This window comes from Cebus imitator, unplaced genomic scaffold, assembly GCF_001604975.1.
Source record: "Cebus imitator isolate Cc_AM_T3 unplaced genomic scaffold, Cebus_imitator-1.0 Scaffold16, whole genome shotgun sequence".
NCBI lineage: Eukaryota > Metazoa > Chordata > Mammalia > Primates > Cebidae > Cebus > Cebus imitator.
Window position 1 is genome coordinate 1,110,667 of NW_016107331.1, and position 19,428 is coordinate 1,130,094.

The window sequence follows — 19,428 nt, forward strand, 5'->3', positions numbered from 1 at the left end:
TGTGGCAACTTTGTATTGAGCAAGTCTATTGGGGCCGTATTTTTCAATAGCATGTGTTCACTTTGCACCTGTCACATTTTGGGAATTCTTGCAATATTTCAAGTTTTAAAATTATTATATTTATTATGGTGATCTGTGATCAGTGATTCCCTGCCCCCACTGGAATAAAGAATACTACATACACTAAGTTGTTAAAGCAGAAACAGAGTTTGAGAGGATTGGCTCTCATTTTGAAAAGTTCTCCTGTGGGTAAAATGCTATCAAACAACATTGTGTGCTACAGAGAGAGCTTTCATGAAAGGAAGAATCCATTGATGTTGATAACTTTATTGTCTTATTTTAAGAAATCGTCACAGCCACCTCAGGCTTCAGCAACCACCACCCTGATTGATCAGTTGCCATCAACATGGAGGCAAGACCCTCCACCAGTCAAAAGATAACAACTAGCTGAAGGCTCAGATGATTGTTAACATTGTTTTAGCAATAAAGTATTTTTAAATTAAGGTGTGCACACTTTTTTAGACATAATGCTATTGTACACCTACCTAATAAGCTGCAGTATAACAGTGTAAACATAACTTTCATATACACTAGGAAACCAAAAAATGTGTGTGTGACTTGCTTTATTGTGATACTTTATTGCAGTGGTCCATAACTGAACCTGCTATCTCAGATGTACACCTACACATTTGTCAAAACCCATTGAATGTATGACACCAAGAATGAATTCTACTGTAAACTGTGGACTTTAGCTAATAACAGTATGTCAGTATTGGCTCGTTTACTCTAACAGACATACCACACTAATGCAAGATGTTAAAAATTGGGGAGCTTCAAATAAAAGCAATTTCTTAATTACCAAAAAAGCAAAAACCAGGGAAATTGAGAGGAAGAGTGGGGATAATATGGGAACTTTGCGCTTTTTGCTTAATTTTTTTTTTTTTGGAGATGAAGTCTTGCTCTGTCGCCCAGGCTGGAGTGTAGTGACATGGTCTTGGCTCACTGCAACCTCTGACCCCAGGGTTCAAGCTATTCTCCTGCCTCAGCCTCCCGAGTAGCTAGGACTACAGGTGTGAGCCACTGTGCCCAGCCTAATTTTTTCTGTAAATGAAAACTGCTCAAAAGGCCAGGCCAGGAGTTCAAGACCAGCCTGGCCAACATGGTGAAAACCCATTTCTACTAAAAATACAAAAAGTAGCCGATGTGATGGCACATGCCTGTAATCTCAGCTGCTTGGGAGGCTGAAGCACAAGAATTGCTTGAACGCGGGAGGCAGAGATTGCAATGAGCTGTGATCGTGCTACTGCACTCCAGCCTCAGTGACAGAGTGAGTCTCTGTCTCAAAAAAAAAAAAAAAAAAAAAGTGCTAAAAAACTCAACCTTAAAAAAAAGTTGCAGCTATTTTTGCCTTTCTCTGGGCCCTGTTTTTGGAGTTACAGCCTGTTTAAATGATAATACTAAGACCCTAGATCATAGGTAATTAATTGGATTCTCTTTAAATTTTAAGATATATACAGTTGTGGCTTAAATACAAACTAAATATTTCACTTACCAAAAGGATAAGGAGAACTTTTAACTTTACAGGTTTTTAAATTCTAGAGTCATAGTATTTTATTATTACCTTGTAAGTTGCCTTTATAGAAATTCTGAATGCAGTATGTTTAGTTGAAAAGTGCTGTGGAAATATCCAATATGAACCATTAACTAACATTTAGGTTTTTCTGGTAATATGCATACTTACCATTTCTCTAAATCATTTGACATATCTCAAAACCTTCATTTTTAACAGCCACATTTCTATCATGCGTATATATTGTGATTTAATTATTTCCCTATGGTTGGACATTTGTTATAGCCAATTGATAAGGTGCCTAATTCTAAAATGCCTACCTTAATATTTTAAAGAATGACGGCTTTGTGTTGCCATTTCAGTCTGAAAGGTCTGTGACTCTATTACATATGCCAGATAGAGCCACATGTTTTGGGTGGGAGACTGCTTTGGGGATAGTGGATCCTCCACCTAACTTTCCTTTTTTAAATTATTCTGCAGCCTAGTATTAGAAGTGATTGCTGAGTCCCATGTACCTTAGTTAGAATTTGTCTTTATATGCCCCTCCATTCTCTGGTCAAATTTTAACTTTTCTCAATATCTTATCAGCAGTTTCCGATAGCCATCTGTAGATTTTAGGTTTTTGGTTTTTTGGGGAGTTTTTAAAAAAGATGTTAGTTCATATCTTTTATTAACTCGTACACAATTACTTATCTTCTGATTTGTTGAAGCGGTAAGTCAGACATTTACCACAATAATGTCTGTCAAAGTAGTTTGCCATAAACACTCCAGCACCATATGAGGGGCACTCTCGATGAAGGTGACTAATTTTGCCATTCTCATCCACCTCATAGTATTTCAGGACAGCCAGCTTCCCCTTCTTTCTCTCAGGCTTATCATTCTTGGGAGTGGTGTAAGGCTTCTTCCTGTTCTTGGCACCACCACAGTCTCAACCCAAGATGAAGAGTAGACTCCTTTTGAATGTTGTAGTCGGACGAAGTATGTCCATCTTCCAGTTGCTTACCAGCAAGGATCCGTCTTTGCTGATCAGGAGGAGTTCCTGGATCTTGGCCTTTACTTTTTCTGTTGTGTCCAAGGGTTCAGCTTTGAGGGTGGTGGGCTTCCCCGGAAGGGTTTTTACGAAATCTGCATTTTGGTGGCATCTCCACTGCAGATAGCAGATGGGAAAAAAAAAAAAAAGGAGAGGCAGTTTTAGGTTTTTAACTGTTGTAAGGTAGAGTTAACAAACAAATAATTAACAGAGGAAAGATTCTCATGCATGGGGAATTTGCAGCCACTTGCTAGGCTCTTTATAAATGTTGAAGCATAAACAACGATTAGGGAGGTAAAATTATGGACAACTTTTTTTCAGTATTTTCTTCTTTTTTATTATTATGTTATGATATAGCGTGGAGTAGATCTGGGTTCAGATATTTTTGTTACCACTTACCTTAGTCTTGGTTAACTCACAAATTTCAATGCTTAATTAAGAGAAAATATGTTATATCAAAAATTAGATGAAAGATGAGAATTATGTATCTTGTACACACTAGATAAACTTATGAATGCTAATTCAAGAGATTACGTGGTCACTCAAGTAGATGTTGCTGAGAATCTGAAGGTGGATATGCAGTAAAATGTGCAATTTAAATTCTAAGTTGTCAATATAAATATAGAAGGGGGCTTCAGGTAGAGAAAACAATTAAGTTGTCTGAGACTTAGAATTTTAAATATAGTTTTGGCTTTACGTCAGTTTTCCTTATATTTCTGAGACCAGGATTGTAGAGAACATCATATGAAATTTCCAGCTTTTAAATATCTGCTTCTTACCAGTTTTATTTTCTTCCTACATTCTTATGCTCCTGATGTTCAGACTATCCTATCTGTCTACTAATTATTATATAACATAACATATAACATGTTTATATACTATATATTTGCCACATCATAATACCTGTTCTCTATTTTTGAAATCTTGTATTTTTCCAAGTCTAACTACTTTGTTATTATCCTTTAATATCTCGTCTGCCCTTTGTTTTTTGTTTGTTTGTTTTGTTTTTTACCCCATAACTCAGCAATCCCTTTTCCAGGCATATACCCAAAGGAAATGAAATCACCACTTTGTAAAGATGTCTGCACTCCCATGTTCATTGCAGCATTATTTACAGTAGCCAAGGTATGGAAACAACCAGTGTTTGTTGATAGATGAATGGATAAATAAACTGTGGTACACAGGGAAAATGGAATATTATTCAGCCCTAAAGAAGAATGAGGACTTGCCATTTTCCACAACGTGGATGAGCCCAGAGAACATTATGCTAAGTGAACTAAGGCAGACACAGAAAGACAAATAGTGCATGAGCTCACTTATATGTGGAATCAAAAAAATTCAAATGTAACAGAAATAGAGAACAAAGCAATGGTTAGGAGAGAGGGAAGCAGAGGAAATGGGGAGATGTAGGTAGAGGATACAGAACAGTTATATAAGATGAACAAGTTGCCTCTTTTTCTGGCTGGAACCATGGAGGGCACAGAAGAGAAGAAGGTTCCTGCTGTGCCAGAAACCTTAAGAAAAAGTGAAAGAATTTCACAGAGCTGAAGATCAAGTACAGGAGAAAGAATTTTGCCCAAAAGATGCTTTGAAAGGCAAAGAGGAAGCTATCTATGAAAAAATAAAGCACTATCACAAGGAATATCGGCAGATATACAGAACTGAAATTCAAATGGCTAGGATGACAAGACAAGCTGGCAACTTCTAGGTACCTGTAGCCCCCAAATCGGCATTTGTCATCAGGATCAGAGGTATCAATGGTGTGAGCCGAAAGGTGTTACAGCTTCTTTGCCTCTGGCAAATCTTCAGTGGGACATTTGTGAAACTCAACAAGGCTTCAGTTAATATGCAGGGGGTATATATTGCATGGGGGTACTCAAATCCAAAGTCAGTAAATGAACTGATCTATAAACATGGTTATGGCAAAATCAACAAGAAGTGAATTGCTTTGACAGATAACACTTTGATTGCTCAATCTCTTGGTAAATATGGCATCATCTGCATAGAGGATCTGATTCGTGAGATCTGTACTGTTGAAAAATGCTTCAGAGAAGCAAATAACTTCCCATTGCCCTTCAAATTATCTTCTCCATGAGGCAGAATGAAGAAAATGACCACCCATTTTGTAGAAGGTGGAGATGGTGGCAACAGGGAGGACCAGGTCAACAGGCTTATTAGATGAATGAACTAAAGTGACTACCATGGTTATTTTTCTAAGCTGATCAGTTAATAAACAGTTCCTGCTCTCAAATTGGAAAAAAAAAAGAAAAAGATGAACAAGTTGAGATCTAATGTGCAACATGAGGACTCCAGGTAATAAAATCGTACTATATGTAAGGGATTCATGTTAAATGAGATTTTAGCTGTTCTTGCAACACGCACAGAACATAGGCATGTGAGATGATGGATATGTTCATTTGCTTCACTATAGTAACCGTTTTACTATCTATATATAGCACATAACAGCATATGTATATCTTAAATATACACAATGAAATTAATTTTTAAAATTTTTACCCTATGGAAAACAATATTACTTTTCATGTAAATACTGTTGTTTTAGGATCGTGGAGTGAAAATATACTGGAATATTTTCTGAGAAATAACCAGATTACCACAGAAGATGGCGCTGAGATCACCTGGTATCATGCAGCTAACCACAAGGCACAAATGAATGAGGCACTGAAAAGTAAGTCAGTACAGTTACTAGTAATTTACTTTGGATAATAGATTAATTCAACTCCTTTTTGATGTCTAGTTATATTTGCAGATACTAGGAACAGGTGATCCAAGTGTAAGTTCCAGGATGACATAAGTATTTTATGTATTTATTTTTATTTAATTATTATTTATTCATTTTTAGAGACATGGTCTCACTCTGTTGCCCAGGCTGGAATACAGAGGTGTAATCACAGCTCATTGCAGGCTCAAATTCCTGGACTCAGGAGATCTGTGAACCACCACACCCAGCTGAACATTTTTATAAAGTGTTTCATTTTGTTTACAATGGATAAATTCCATAATGGAAGAATTTTTTTTATTTTCCAGAAGCGATTTGCCTGTTATGTCTGATTCGAAACTCTAATACATTATTATATTTTCTTAGGTATCTAGTGATTTGAGTAAAACTTTTAAGATCAGGACCATGTATCTTTCATATTTTTATGTCTTCCATTGTGTGCTAATAAGAAACTCACTCATTATTTGTTCAGTGGATGAATGGAGTATACCAATTTATGATTACTAAATAATTGGGCAATATTTATGCCTGAGCCAGAAGGCTTTGGTTTATTGCTTCAACCTGTAATCATTGCATGCATATTCCTTCAGTATACAGATGAACATTAAAGCAGTGTTTCTCAGCCTTTTCCTATAAAGTGCTCGTATTGGCTGCAGCAGGAAAGGAGAATGAAAGCATATCACCATAGGGCTGGGGCAGAGCTTGCAGTGCCTGGTCCAACAGGAAATTTACCTTGAAGTTCTAAGTTTTATTGTAAAAATTTATGCATTTTTGCATCCTAGTCCATTATATATCTGAGCTCTTTTATTGTCAAAACACTGTTTTTAAATTGTCTTTTTCTCCTCAAAAGGAAGAACTTTATCTCATTTCATATTGAATACCTAATGCCTAAAACCATGTGTAGCATATAATAACTACACAATGATTATTTAGTAAATGAATTTTAGCAAAATTGATGCTTCAGGAAACAGTTGATTAATGGCTGTAAGGCGTCAATGCTAATGAGTACAGGGTTTCTTTTTTGGATAATGAAATTTTTCTAGAATTAGGGAATGGTGATAGCTGCATAACCTTCGGAATACACTAAATAAAAACCACTGACATGTTCACTTTAAAAGGGTGAATTTTAAAGTATGTAAATTATGTCTCAGTTTTTAAAAACGAAAAAAAGCTAGGAAAGGAAGGAATGGAACCATTATTCCCAGACAATGTGATTGTGTGTAGAGAAAACAAAAAAGATTATATAGATAAATGATCATAATAAATAGGTGAATTTAGAAAATCTCAGGATATGGTCAGGGGTGGTGGCTCATGCCTGTAATCCTAGCACTTTGGGAGGCCAAGGTGGGTAGATCATTTGAGCTCAGGAGTTCAAGATCAGCCTACGCAACATAGTGAGACCTTATCTCTACAAAAAATGGAAAAATTAGCCAGGCATGGTGGCATGTACCTATAGTCACAGCTTCTCGGGAAGCTGAGGCAGGAGGGTCAATTGAGCAATTGAGCCCAAGAGGTGGAGGCTGCAGTAAGCTGTGATTGCACTATTGCACTCCAACTTAGGTGACAGAGTGAGACCTTGTCTCAAAAAAAGAAAGAAAGAAAGAAAGAAAATCTTAGGATGCAAGGTCAAAATGGAAAATAAGTTCTGTTTTTCTCTTAACAACTGAAAATCCAGAAATACAACTTTTAAAATTGTACAGTTTGTATAAGAATTGTATATACAGCCCTTTTGGCTCTCTGAGCAGCACCATGGTGGATGGCAAGAACAAGCACCTTATGAAAGGTGGCAAAAAGGGAGCCAAGAAGAAAGTGGTTGATCCATTTTCTAAGAAAGATTGGTATGATGTGAAAGCACCTGCTATGTTCAATATAAGAAATATTGGAAAGACGCTAGTCACCAGGACCCAAGGAACCAAAACTGCATCTGATGGTCTCAAGGGTCAAGTGTTTTAAGTTAGTCTTGCTGATTTGCAGAATGACAAAGTTGCATTTAGGAAATGGAAGCTGATTACTGAAGATGTTCAGGGCAAAAACTACCTGACCAACTTCCATAGCATGGATCTTACCCATGACAAAATGTGTTCCATGGTCAAAAAATGGCAGACAATGATTGAAGCTCTTGTTGATGTCAAGACTACCAATGGTTATTTGCTTTGTCTTCTCTCTGTTGGTTTTACTAAAAAACACAACAATCAGATACGGAAGACGTCTTATGCTCAGCACCAACAGGTCTGCCAAATACAGAAGAAGGTGATGGAAATCATGACCCGAGAGGTGCAGACAAATGACATGAAAGAAGTGGTCAATAAATTGATTCCAGACAGCATTGAAAAGACACAGAAAATCCTTGCTCATCTATTTATCCTTTCCATGATGTCTTCGTTAGAAAAGTAAAAATGCTGAAGAAGCCTGAGTTTGAATTTGGAAAATTTATGGAGCTTCATGGTGAAGGCAGTAGTTCTGGAAAAGCCACTGCAGGTGAGACAGGTGCTAAAGTTGAACGAGCTGACGGATATGAACCACTAGTCCAAGAATCTGTTTAAAGTTCAGACTTACAGTAGTGGCAAATAAAAAGTCTCATTTGTGGGAAAAAAAAAAAAAGTATATACAAAGCCTTTTTTCTATCATAGCCTGAGGATGGTGAAAAGTTACTTTTGCTCTGCTGAACAGGAGTTGGCTATGCAAGGCAAAGTCTGGCCATGGTCACAAACTGGAGCTCCTGTGGGTGGGGTAACATATGCCTTGATAGACAGACATCCTCCTCTGGGCCTCCCTGTTATATGAGACTATTAGAACCATGCAGTCTCCCAAGCAGAAGTGTGCCCTGACTTTCAAAAGTCCTCTAACCACAGGCTGTGGATGGGAGAGTAGGGAGAGGGGCTAGGCAGCTTCTGTATCTGTGTCTCCAGGCCACGCCTCCCTGTCTTGTTAGGACTGTTAATATTAGACTATCCAACTGCTTATTGATGTTTGCACTTAGAGATCTCTCATGTGTCTCAAATTTACATTATTCGAAATAAGATGAGATTCTTGACTATGTTTACTAACCTGCACTTCCTATGCTCTTTCCTGTCTCAGGAAATGGCACCACAGTCTACTTAGATGTTTCAACCAGAAATCTGGGAGTCATTTATTCTCTACTTTGTTTATTCTTGTATCTGATATATCATCCAATCATTTTGATTCTATTCCAAAATACATTTTGAATTAGTCCACATCTTTCCATCTTTCTTATCATTATCCTAGAAGCCACCAGGATTTCTTGCTCTTACTGCTGTAGTTTCCCATCTTTTTCATGTAGGAGACCATAGGAACATATTTTACATGGGTCCAGAGACTCCTCGACTTGCCTATTTACTGATTTTTTTTTTTCTATTTATTGGAAGTAATGGAATTAGCACATTTTGGGAGGCCACAGGGTAAGGAGTTTGGACCAGAATGGCCTATATGGTAAAACCCCATCTCTGCTCAAAATACAAAAATTAGCTGGGCATAGTGGCAGATACATGTAGTACTGGTTACTCAGGAGGCTGAGGCAGGAGAATTGCTTGTATTTGAGAGGCAGAGGTTGCAGTGAGCTGAGATCATGCCACTACATTCCAGCCTGGGTGACAGAGCAAGACTCCTTCAAAAAAAAAAAAAAAAAAAAAAAAAAGACGGTTTCTCTTAAATGAAAGATTCCAAGCTCTTGTGACCCTTCATAACTACACTGATAAGGGAGACCTATAATCCCCTTCCCCAACTTCAACCTGGAAAAATAATAAAAGACCAGATCACCTATCTTTCTCCAAATCCATTTTCCCTGTTATCCTTACAGAGGTTTGGCCATAGGGTGAAAGAACAACTTCTCTGTATCTGCCCATCCCCCTGGCAAGATGAACCACACAAACATCAGGACTCAGCACTGTTCACATGATTGAAGAATTTCGCCTTTGGCAGAGGGCTGGAAGGTGTTTGGATAGTACCTGGACATTGCTTAGAGTTGCATTTGATAGAGAATAAAAGGAGTATAAAACTCTGATTGGTCTTGGTGTTTTGGTGTTATATTTTTCTATTATTTGTAGAAAGGCTGGTCTCAAACTCCTGGCTTCAAGCAGTTCTCCTGCCTCAGCCTCCCAAAGTGCTGGGATTACAGGTGTGAGCCCCACACCCAGCCATTTTGTTATTATATGCTTTGCCTCACTGTAATTAAAAGAGCCAAAATATGGTCTAGCTTAGAGAAGAGAAACAGCAAACATCCCGTGGGTTCTTACTGCATCACCAGTCCCTGTTCTTTCTTCCTATAAGAACTTTTTGTTTTTTGAGACGGAATCTTGCACTGTCACCTGGGCTAGAGTACGATGGTGTGATCATATGATTCTCCTGCCTCAGCCTCCCAAGTAGCTGGGATTACAGGCTCATGCCACCACACCTGCTAATTTTTTGTATTTTTAGTAGAAACAGGGTTTCACTGTATTGGCCAGACTGGTCTTAAACTCCTGACCTCATGATCCTCCTGCCTCGGTCTCCTGAAGTGCTGGGATTACAGGTGTGAGCCACCTTGCCTGGCCAAGAACATTCCTTTTATTAAGATATCCATTTCTGCTCCATACAAGCTTGTGGAAACTGATTCCATTTGTAGCTCCAGGGGTGGATTAGAGTAGGTTAACCAGCACTTGAAGTTTTCCTGATGATTCATATCGCTCCCATGGTGGGCAAGTGATCAAACTGGGCTCAATTAGATTCTAGTAAAGTAATTATATCTATACTTGCCAAAGAAATTTTATATCTTAAAATTGAAATATGTGAACCTGAAAATATGTAGCCCCAGTGGTTATTGGTAGCTGTCTTATAATCATGAGTTGAAATTAGCCTTACGATGAAGACAGCACCAAGGACAGTGAATAAAAGAGACAAAGATCCTGGTAACATCAGTGAGCTACTGATTGTACCACACTTAAAGCTCACCTGACCTGTGGACTTTCAGTTATTTGAGTTGATAAATCTCCTAGCTTGAGTCTGAATTTCTATTTATTTGCAGCCAGAAGCATCCAATAGATTTATGAGTCCACCCTAATTGAATAGATTATTTTCCCTGCTTCCACGCTTGCCCCTGTCCAGTTTATTTTCCACCCAGCATCCAAAGTGGAATATTTAAACATAAATCACACCTCTTTTAAAGGTCTCAAATGGTTTTCCATTTAAAATCTTTAATATAATTGCTTGATGGAAACACGTTTGGTTCTACTGCCCTGGTTTCCATGCGGGGAGATTTTTCCCTAAGGCTTTGACCTCCTGCCTCACAGTTTATTTCTGTCACAGAGGTGGAGATGTTGTTTTGGTTTGTAGTTCTTGACTGGGTGGAGTTCATCTATCAAATGTGCGAGGGCAGGTGAGGTGACTCATGCCTGTAATCCCAGCACTTTGGGAGGCCAAGACCAGCCTGCTCAACATGGTGAAACCCTGTCTCCACTAAAGATACAAAAATTAGCTACACATAGTGGTGCATGCCTGTAGTCCCAGCTACTCAGGAGGCTGAGGCAGAATCGTTTGAACCGGGAAGCAGAGATTGCAGTGAGCCAAGATCATGCCACTGCACTTCAGCCTGGGTGACACGGCAAAACTCTGTCTCAGAAAAAAAAAAAAATGTGCTGGACATGGGAGTGAGTTCTTCGCTTCCACCTGGACACTGGGAAGCAGCCATCTGGATATTTGTATTTTTTAGAACTTTGCTTCAAAGGGGCTGTTCCAGGATTTGGACTAGTGGGTGACTGTGACGGTTAGCAGGTAGCAGGCATAGGCTGATTTAGCTCTCAGCTAAGCTGTGTCCCCTGACCTGGCTTTAGAAGTTATATAAGTATACTTTGATCCCCCTCTGCTTAACTTACCTATTTTATTTCTGAAGATCCATTTGGAGGCCAGGTGTGGTGGCTCACGCCTATAATCCCAGCATTTTGGGAGGCCGAGGCAGGTGGATTGCTTGAGACCGGAAGTTCAAAACCAGCCTGGGCTACATGGAGAAACCCTGTCTCTACTAAAAATACAAAAATTAGCTGGGTGTGGAGGTGCAAGCCTGTAATCCCAGCTATTAGGGAGGCTGAGGCAGGGGAATTACTTGAACCCGGGAGACGGAGGATGCAGTGAGCTGAGATCATGCCACTGCACTCCAGCCTCAAAAAAAAAAAAAAATCCATTTTGAGAAAGGGGGGCTATTTATTGGCAGTTTCAAACCACCTCAATAACCTGAAAGACCTGCACAAACTGGCCTATTTCTCCAAGTTCACGTTCACAGTGTTTTCACATTCCTAGAAATTCCTACAGTGGCCTCACAGCAGTTCCTCGCATGGCTATGCTCTCCTCTTCCTTGGGCTATCATACACGTTCTTTCCTGGAAAGCTCTTTTCCCCACACTCTGCTGAATTGTCACTTCCTCAAAAAGACTTCTCCTGACTCCAGAATCAAAATTCAAGGTAGCACCTTCATATGTGGCCTCCTGTGACTGGCTTCTTTCACTTAGTATGTTTTCAAAGTTCAGCTGTTTTCTAGTGCATCTCAGTTCTTTATTCATTTTGATGGCTCAATCATTTTTTTGTGTGGATATAACACATTTTGTTTAACCATTCATCAATTGATAGACATTTGGGTTGTTTCCCGTTTTTGCTATGATTACTGCTGCTATGAACAGTCACATACAAGTATTTTTGTGGATATGTATTTTGAGTTCTCTTGCTTATATGTTCAGGAGTGGAATTGCTGGGTCATATGGTAACTGTATGTTTAACTTTTTAAAGAACTACCAAACTTCCCCAAAGTACCTGCTCCTTTTTACATTCCTCCTAGCAGTGTGGATAAGGGTTCTAGCTTCTCCACATCTTTGCCAACACTTGTTATTGTACATTTTTTAAAAATTATAGCCAGCTCAGTGTATGTGAGTTGGCGTCTCATTGTGGTGTAGATTTGCATCCCTAAAGACTCATGCTGGTGAGCATCTCTTTGTGTGCTTTTTGGAAATTGGCTCATATTTGCAGCTGAGTAGCTTTCTTAGCCTGTTCCCTGCCTGTAGAAATCTGGGAGCCCACAGACCTCTTTTCGTTTTGAACTGCCTCTGTCCTTTTGTGTCCAAGTGGATACATTTCCCTCAAAAATATAGTGGGCTTTTAATATGCTAAATTTAATCAGAAGCCACACCCCCAAGTCTCTTGGAGGTAGGCCTCTCTCTACTTTGGTATGCAAGTTAAGGTACTGTGGGCAACATCCTTAAGATGCCAGAAGACTGCATATCTAGCTATGTGGCTGCATGAGGCACCTTCTTTCTGAGTGATTAATGAAGGGTCATATGGTTGTGCCCTTGGCTTGATATTGACACTGAGGCCATATTTTACTGGCAGTGCTATGGTTTGAACGTTTGTCTCATACAAAACTCATGTTGAAATTTCTTGGTTTTTTTTTAGAGACAAGGTTTTATTTTCTAATTCAGGAAGTCCTGAGTCGGAAATCTTTTCTCTATATGTTGGTGAAAATCTGAACCGTTAGTTATTTAGCTTAGTTCTTTCTTCTCATTCTTTATTATGATCAGTTAAATGAAGCCAGTTGTCACTTTCATCATTTCCCCTGGAAACCTCGTTAGCTGAATACACAGATTTATTGGGTGTCCTCTCTATCTTCCTCCAGTTGCTGCAGTGACAGTGTTGCCATAAGTTTTACCAGTATAGAAAACAATAAAATGAGCTTACTGCTCTTAAGCTTCCAATAAGAATTTCTGCACTGCTCTTCCAACCTCCATGAACAGTTCTCTCCTTGCCTTTATTAGCCTCCACCAGGTTGCAAAGCCAATGCCACATGTTTAAGGTTTTTTATGTGGCAGCACTCCACTTCCAGGTACCATTTCTTTTTATCTATTGCTGTGTAATAGAATACCCAAAACTGAGTGGCTTAAAATAGCAGTAGTGTATTTTTTCTCATGATTTTATGGGTCAGCTGGGTCATTCTTCTGTTGCATGTAGTACAGGCTGAGGACGTTCATGTAGCTGTGTTCAGCTGGGAGCTCAGCTGGGCCTGGAAATTCTAAAATGACCTCACTCATATGTCAGCAGCCTTAATGCTTTCTGTCAGAGAGGAAGTCTTGGTTGTCCTCCATGTGGCTTCTCTCTCTCTACATGGTCTCTCAAGTCTTCAGTAATCTTTCCTGAATGTCTTTACGTGGTGGCTGGATTTCAAGAGTAAGAAAGCTGAAGGTGCCAGCTGTTTGAAAGGCTAGGCCTAGAACTGACAGTTTCATTTCCACTACCTTCTGTTGGTCAAAGCAGTGCCGATCATAATTCCAAAGGAAACAGTCCTAAATGCCATATCCTGAGTATTGAAATGCTGAAAGATCAAAATCCGTTGCCTAAAATCCCTAATATCGAATTGAATCCCCAAACTGCAATGACAGATTCAGGATTAGGTGCAATCAAGGCTACTAAGACTGAATTTCAAGTTGTTACCAGTAAAGTTTGTTTTTTTCATTCAGCCTGATGCCTTTGACAGAAAACTCAGATGAGTGGATTGGCCATGTGAAATGGTAATGACAGAAAGGTCAGTTAAAAATGAAGTATGGGTCTACATTGGCATTTTTTCCAGCTGAGGAAATTCCAGGAGCTTTTAGCAAATCAAAGCTGTATTTGCATGAAGAAGCCACAGAAGATAATGACATGTGTGGTAGGATAAGAAGGCACGTCATGGGGTTGCTGTTCCACCATCGGTATTGTTACCACCAAATTTGTGGTCTGTTTATAAGTGCATGTGAAATGGATTTCCATGTGCCCAAAACAACGTAGACATGTGGCATAGAAGATGGGAAGATTTAATAGGGAATACTCATGCAGGTATATATCAAATCATAGAAGAAGTTCAGAAAAAACAGCGCCACGCAGAAAATGAATCTGAATGTATTATCCAAGGAGACTCATGCCCTAAAAGAAAAAATGTGGCCAGGTGTGGTAGCTCTCACCTGTAATCCTAGCCCTTTGAGAGGCTGAGGTGAGAGAATCATTTGAGTCCAGGAGCTTGAGACAAGCCTGGGCGACACAGTGAGACCTCATCTCTACTAAAAATTAAAAAAAATTTTGCGGGGTGTGGTGGTTCATGCCTGTAGTCCTAGCTCCTCAGGAGGCTGAGGCAGCAGGATCCCTGGAGCCCAGGAGTTTGAGGTTGCAACAAAGCAAGACTCTGTCTCCAAAAAAAAAAAAAAAAAGGAAAGAAAAAAGCAACTACTCATTGCAGTACAAGTTGACCAGCTCTTGTGGAGTATGAGTACACTTGTGCGATTACCTACAATCTAGTCCTATAATACACTTTTATCGTGTGTCAAGGTTTCTTTTTTATTTTTTCCACTATTTTATTATTTATATTTTATTACTATGTATCATATTTTATTGACAGTTTAGATTTGTTTATATATATATATATATATATATTTTGTTGCACTTTAAGTTCTGGGGTACATGTGCAGAACATGCAGGATTGTTGCATAGGTACACACATGGCAATGTGGTTTGCTGCCTCCATCCCCCCATCACCTATATCTGGCATTTCTCCCCATGTTATCCCTCCCCAACTCCCTACCCCCACTGTCCCTCCTCTAGTCCCCCCCCAACAGACCCTAGTGTGTGATGCTCCCCTCCCTGTGTCCATGTGTTCTCATTGTTCGACACCCGCCTATGAGTGAGAACATGCGGTGGTTGATTTTCTGTTCTTGTGTCAGTTTGCTGAGGATGGTGGTTTCCAGATTCATTCATGTCCCTACAAAGGACACGAACTCATCATTTTTTATGGCTGCGTAGTATTCCATGGTGTATATGTGCCACATTTTCCTTGTCCAGTCTATCATCAGTTGGCACTTGGGTTGGTTCCCAGTCTTTGATATTGTAAACAGTGCTGCAGTGAACATATGTGTACATGTGTCTTTATAATAGAACGATTTATAATCCATTGGATATATACCCAGTAATGGGATTGCTGGGTCAAATGGAATTTCTGTTTCTAGGTGCTTGAGGAATCACCACACTGTCTTTCACAATGTTTGAACTAATTTACACTCCCACCAACAGTGTAAAAGTGTTCCTATTTCTCCACATCCTCTCTAGCATCTGTTGTCTCCAGATTTTTTAATGATTGCCATTCTAAGTTGGAGTGAGATGGTATCTCAGTGTGGTTTTGATTTGCATTTCTCTAATGACCAGTGATGATGAGCATTTTTTCTTATGTTTGTTGGCCTCATATATGTCTTTTCTGAAAAGTGTCTGTTCATATCCTTTGCCTACTTTTTGAAGGGGTTGTTTGTTTTTTTCTTGTAAATCTATTTTAGTTCTTTGTAGATTCTGGATATTAGCCCTTTGTCAGATGAGTAGATTGTAAAAATGTCTTCCCATTCTGTTGGTTGCTGGTTCACTCTAATGATTGTTTCTTTCGCTGTACAGAAGCTCTGGAGTTTAATTAGATCCCATTTGTCTATTTGGCTTTTGTTGCCAATGCTTTTGGTGTTTTAATCGTGAAGTCCTTGCCTATGCCTATGTCCTGAATGGTTTTGCCTAGGCTTTCTTCTAGGGTTTTTATGGTGTTAGGTCTTATGTTTAAGTCTTTAATCCACCTGGAGTTAATTTTAGTGTAAGGTGTCAGGAAGGGGTCCAGTTTCTGCTTTCTGCACATGGCTAGCCAGTTTTCCCAACACCATTTATTAAACAGGGAATCCTTTCCCCATTGCTTGTTTTTGTGAGGTTTGTCGAAGATCAGATGGTTGTAGATGTGTAATGTTGCCTCCAAGGCCTCTGTTCTGTACCATTGGTCTATATCTTTGTTTTGGTACCAGTACCATGCTGTTTTGATTACTGTAGCCTTGTAGTATAGTTTGAAGTCAGGTAGCGTGATGCCTCCAGCTTTGTTCTTTTTGCTTAGAATTGTCTTGGCTATGCAGGCTCTCTTTTGGTTCCATATGAAGTTTAAAGTGGTTTTTTCCAGTACTGTGAAGAGGGTCATAGGTAGCTTGATGGGGATAGCATTGAATCTATAAATTACTTTGGGCAGTATGGCCATTTTCACAATATTGATTCTTCCTAACCATGATGGAATATTTTTCCATCTGTTTGTGTCCTTGAGCAGTGGTTCATAGTTCTCCTTGAAGAGGTTCTTGACATCCTTTGTTAGTTGTATTCCTAGGTATTTTATTCTCTTTGTAGCAATTGTGAATGGCAGTTCATTCTTGATTTGGCTCTCTTTAAGTCTGTTATTGGTGTGTAGGAATGCTTGTGATTTCTGCACATTGATTTTGTATCCTGAGACTTGGTTGAAGTTGCTTATCAGTTTCAGGAGATTTTGGGCTGAGATGTTGGGTACTTTTAAATATACAATCATGTTGTCTGCAAATAGAGACAATTTGACTTCATCCTTTCCTAATTGAATACCCTTTATTTCTTTTTCTTGCCTGATTGCTCTGGCTAGAACTTCCAATACTGTATTGAATAGGAGTGGTAAGAGAGAGCATCTTTGTCTAGTGCCAGATTTCAAGGGGAATGCTTCCAGTTTTTGCCCATTTGGTATGATATTGGCTGTGGGTTTGTTGTAAATAGCTTTTATTATTTTGACATATGTTCTGTCCATACCTAGTTTATTGAGGGTTTTTAGCATAAAGTGCTGTTGAATTTTGTTGAAGGCCTTCTCTGCATCTATTGAGATAATCGTGGTTTTTGTCTTTGGTTCTGTTTATGTGGTGAATTACATTTACAGACTTGCCTATGTTGAACCAGCCTTCCATCCCAGGGATGAAGCCTACTTGATCATGATGGATAAGCTTTTTGATGTTATGTTGCAATCGGTTTGCCAGTACTTTATTGAAGATTTTTGCATCTATGTTCATCATGGATATTGGCCTGAAGTTTTCTTTTCTTGTTGAGTCTCTGCCGGGTTTTGGTATCAGGATGATGTTGGTCTCATAAAATGATTTGGGAAGGATTCCCTCTTTTTGGATTGGTTGGAATAGTTTCAGAAGGAGTGGTACCAGCTCCTCCTTGTATGTCTGGTAGAATTCGGCTGTGAACCCATTTGGACCTAGGCTTTTTTGATTGGTAGGCCACTAATCGCTGCCTCAACTTCAGCCCTTGTTATTGGTCTCTTCAGGGTTTCGACTTCTTCCTGGTTTAGGCTTGGGAGGGTGCAAGTTTCCTGGAATTTATCCATTTCTTTCAGGTTTACTAGTTTATATGCATAGAGTTGTTTGTAGTAATCTCTGATGGTAGATTGTATTTCTGTGGAATCTATGGTTATTTCCTCTTTCTCATTTTTTATTGCATCTATTTGATTCTTCTCTCTTCTTTTTTATTAATCTGGCTAGTGGTCTATTTTGTTGATCTTTTCAAAACACCACCTCCTGGATTTATTGATTTTTTTAAGGGTTTTTTGTGTCTCTACCTCCTTCCGTTCTGCTCTAATCTTAGTTATTTCTTGTCTTCTGCTAGCTATTGAGTTGTTTTGATGTTGCTCCTCTAGCTCTTTCAATTTTTATGATAGGGTGTCGATTTTAGATCTTTCCTTTCTTCTCATGTGGGCATTTGTTGCTATAAATTTTCCTCTAGACGCTGCTTTAAATGTGGCCCTAAGATTCTGGTATGTTGTGTCTTCGCTCTTGTTGGTTTTGAAGGACATCTTTATTTCTGCCTTCATTTGATTGTTTATCCAGCCAACATTCAAGAGCTAGTTGTTCAGTTTCCATGAAGTTGTGCAGTTCTGAGTTAGTTTCTTAATCCTAAGTTCTAATTTGATTGCACTGTGGTCTGAGAGACTGTTTGTTATGATTTCCATTCTTTTGCATTTGCTGAGGAGTGATTTACTTTCAATTATGTGGTCAATTTTAGAGTAGATGTGATGTGGTGCTAAGAAGAACGTATATTCTGTGTATGTGGGTGGAAAGTTCTGTAAATGTCTATTAGGTTTGTTTGGTCCAGATCTGAGTTCAAGTATCAAGTCCTGGATATCCTTGTTAATTTTCTGTCTCGTTGATCTGTCTAATATTGACAGTGGAGTGTTAAAGTCTCCCACTATTATTGTGTGGGAGTGTAAATCTATTTGTAGATCATTAAGAACTTGCTTTATGTATCTGGGTGCTCCTGTTTGGGTGCATATATATTTAGGATCATTAGCTGTTCTTGTTGCATGATCCTTTTACCATTATAAAATGCCCTTCTTTGTCTCTTTTTGATCTTTGTTGGTTTAATGTCTATTTTATCAGAGACTAGGATTGCAACTCCTGCTTTTTTTTTTTTTTTTGTCCATTTGCTTGGTAAATCTTCCTCCATCCCTTTATTTTGAGTCTGTGTGTGTCCTTGCACGTGAGATCGGTTTCCTGGATACAGCACACCAATGGATTTTGACTTTTTATCCAATTTGCCAGTCTTTGTCTTTTGATTGGGGCATTTAGCCCATTTACATTTAGGGTTAATATTGTTATGTGTGAATTCGATCCTGCCATTTTAATGCTAGCTGGTTGTTTTGCCTGTTGATGCAGTTTCTTCATTGTGTCAATGCTCATTACCATTTGGTACGTTTTTGGAATGACCGGTACTGGTTGCTCCTTTCTCTGTTTAGTGCTTCAAGGCAGGTCTGGTGGTGATGAAATCTCTGCACAATTGCTTGTTCATAATGAATTTTATTTCTCCTTCACTTATGAAGCTTAGTTTGGCTGGATATGAAATTCTAGGTTGAAAGTTCTTTTCTTTAAGGATGTTGAATATTGGCCCCACTCTCTTCTGGCTTGTAGGGTTTCTGCTGAGAGATCCACCGTGAGTCTGATGGGCTTCCCTTTGTGGGTAACCCAACCTTTCTCACTGGCTTCCCTTAGCATTTTTTTCTTCATTTCAACCCTGGTGAATCTGAGGATTATGTGCTTTGGGGTTGCTCTTGTTGAGGAATATCTTTGTGGTATTCTCTGTATTTCCTGGACTTGAATATTGGCCTGCCCTGCTGGGTTGGGGAAGTTTTCCTGGATAACATCCTGAGGAGTGTTTTCCAGCTTGGATTCATTCTCTCTGTCACAGTCAGGTACACCTATCAAATGTAGATTAGGTCTTTTCACATAATCCT

General features: G+C 39.1%; 1 protein-coding gene and 1 pseudogene across 4 annotated transcripts in view; both read left to right on the forward strand.

The window, feature by feature from the left end:
• FAM151B (family with sequence similarity 151 member B) overlaps positions 1–19,428 on the forward strand; it is a 59,549-nt gene that overhangs the window by 6,039 nt on the left and 34,082 nt on the right. For 2 of the 4 annotated variants that reach the window (XM_017507456.2, XM_037731063.1), the window contains exon 2: positions 5,164–5,289. The exons of 1 other annotated variant lie outside the window; for it this stretch is intronic. In XM_017507456.2, the coding sequence (XP_017362945.1) occupies positions 5,164–5,289 (126 nt within the window). Of the gene's footprint in view, positions 1–4,394; positions 4,914–5,163; positions 5,290–19,428 lie in introns of those variants that run through there. One more of the 4 variants, XM_017507463.2, reaches the window with a different exon arrangement.
• LOC108288508 lies at positions 7,052–9,361 on the forward strand (annotated as a pseudogene).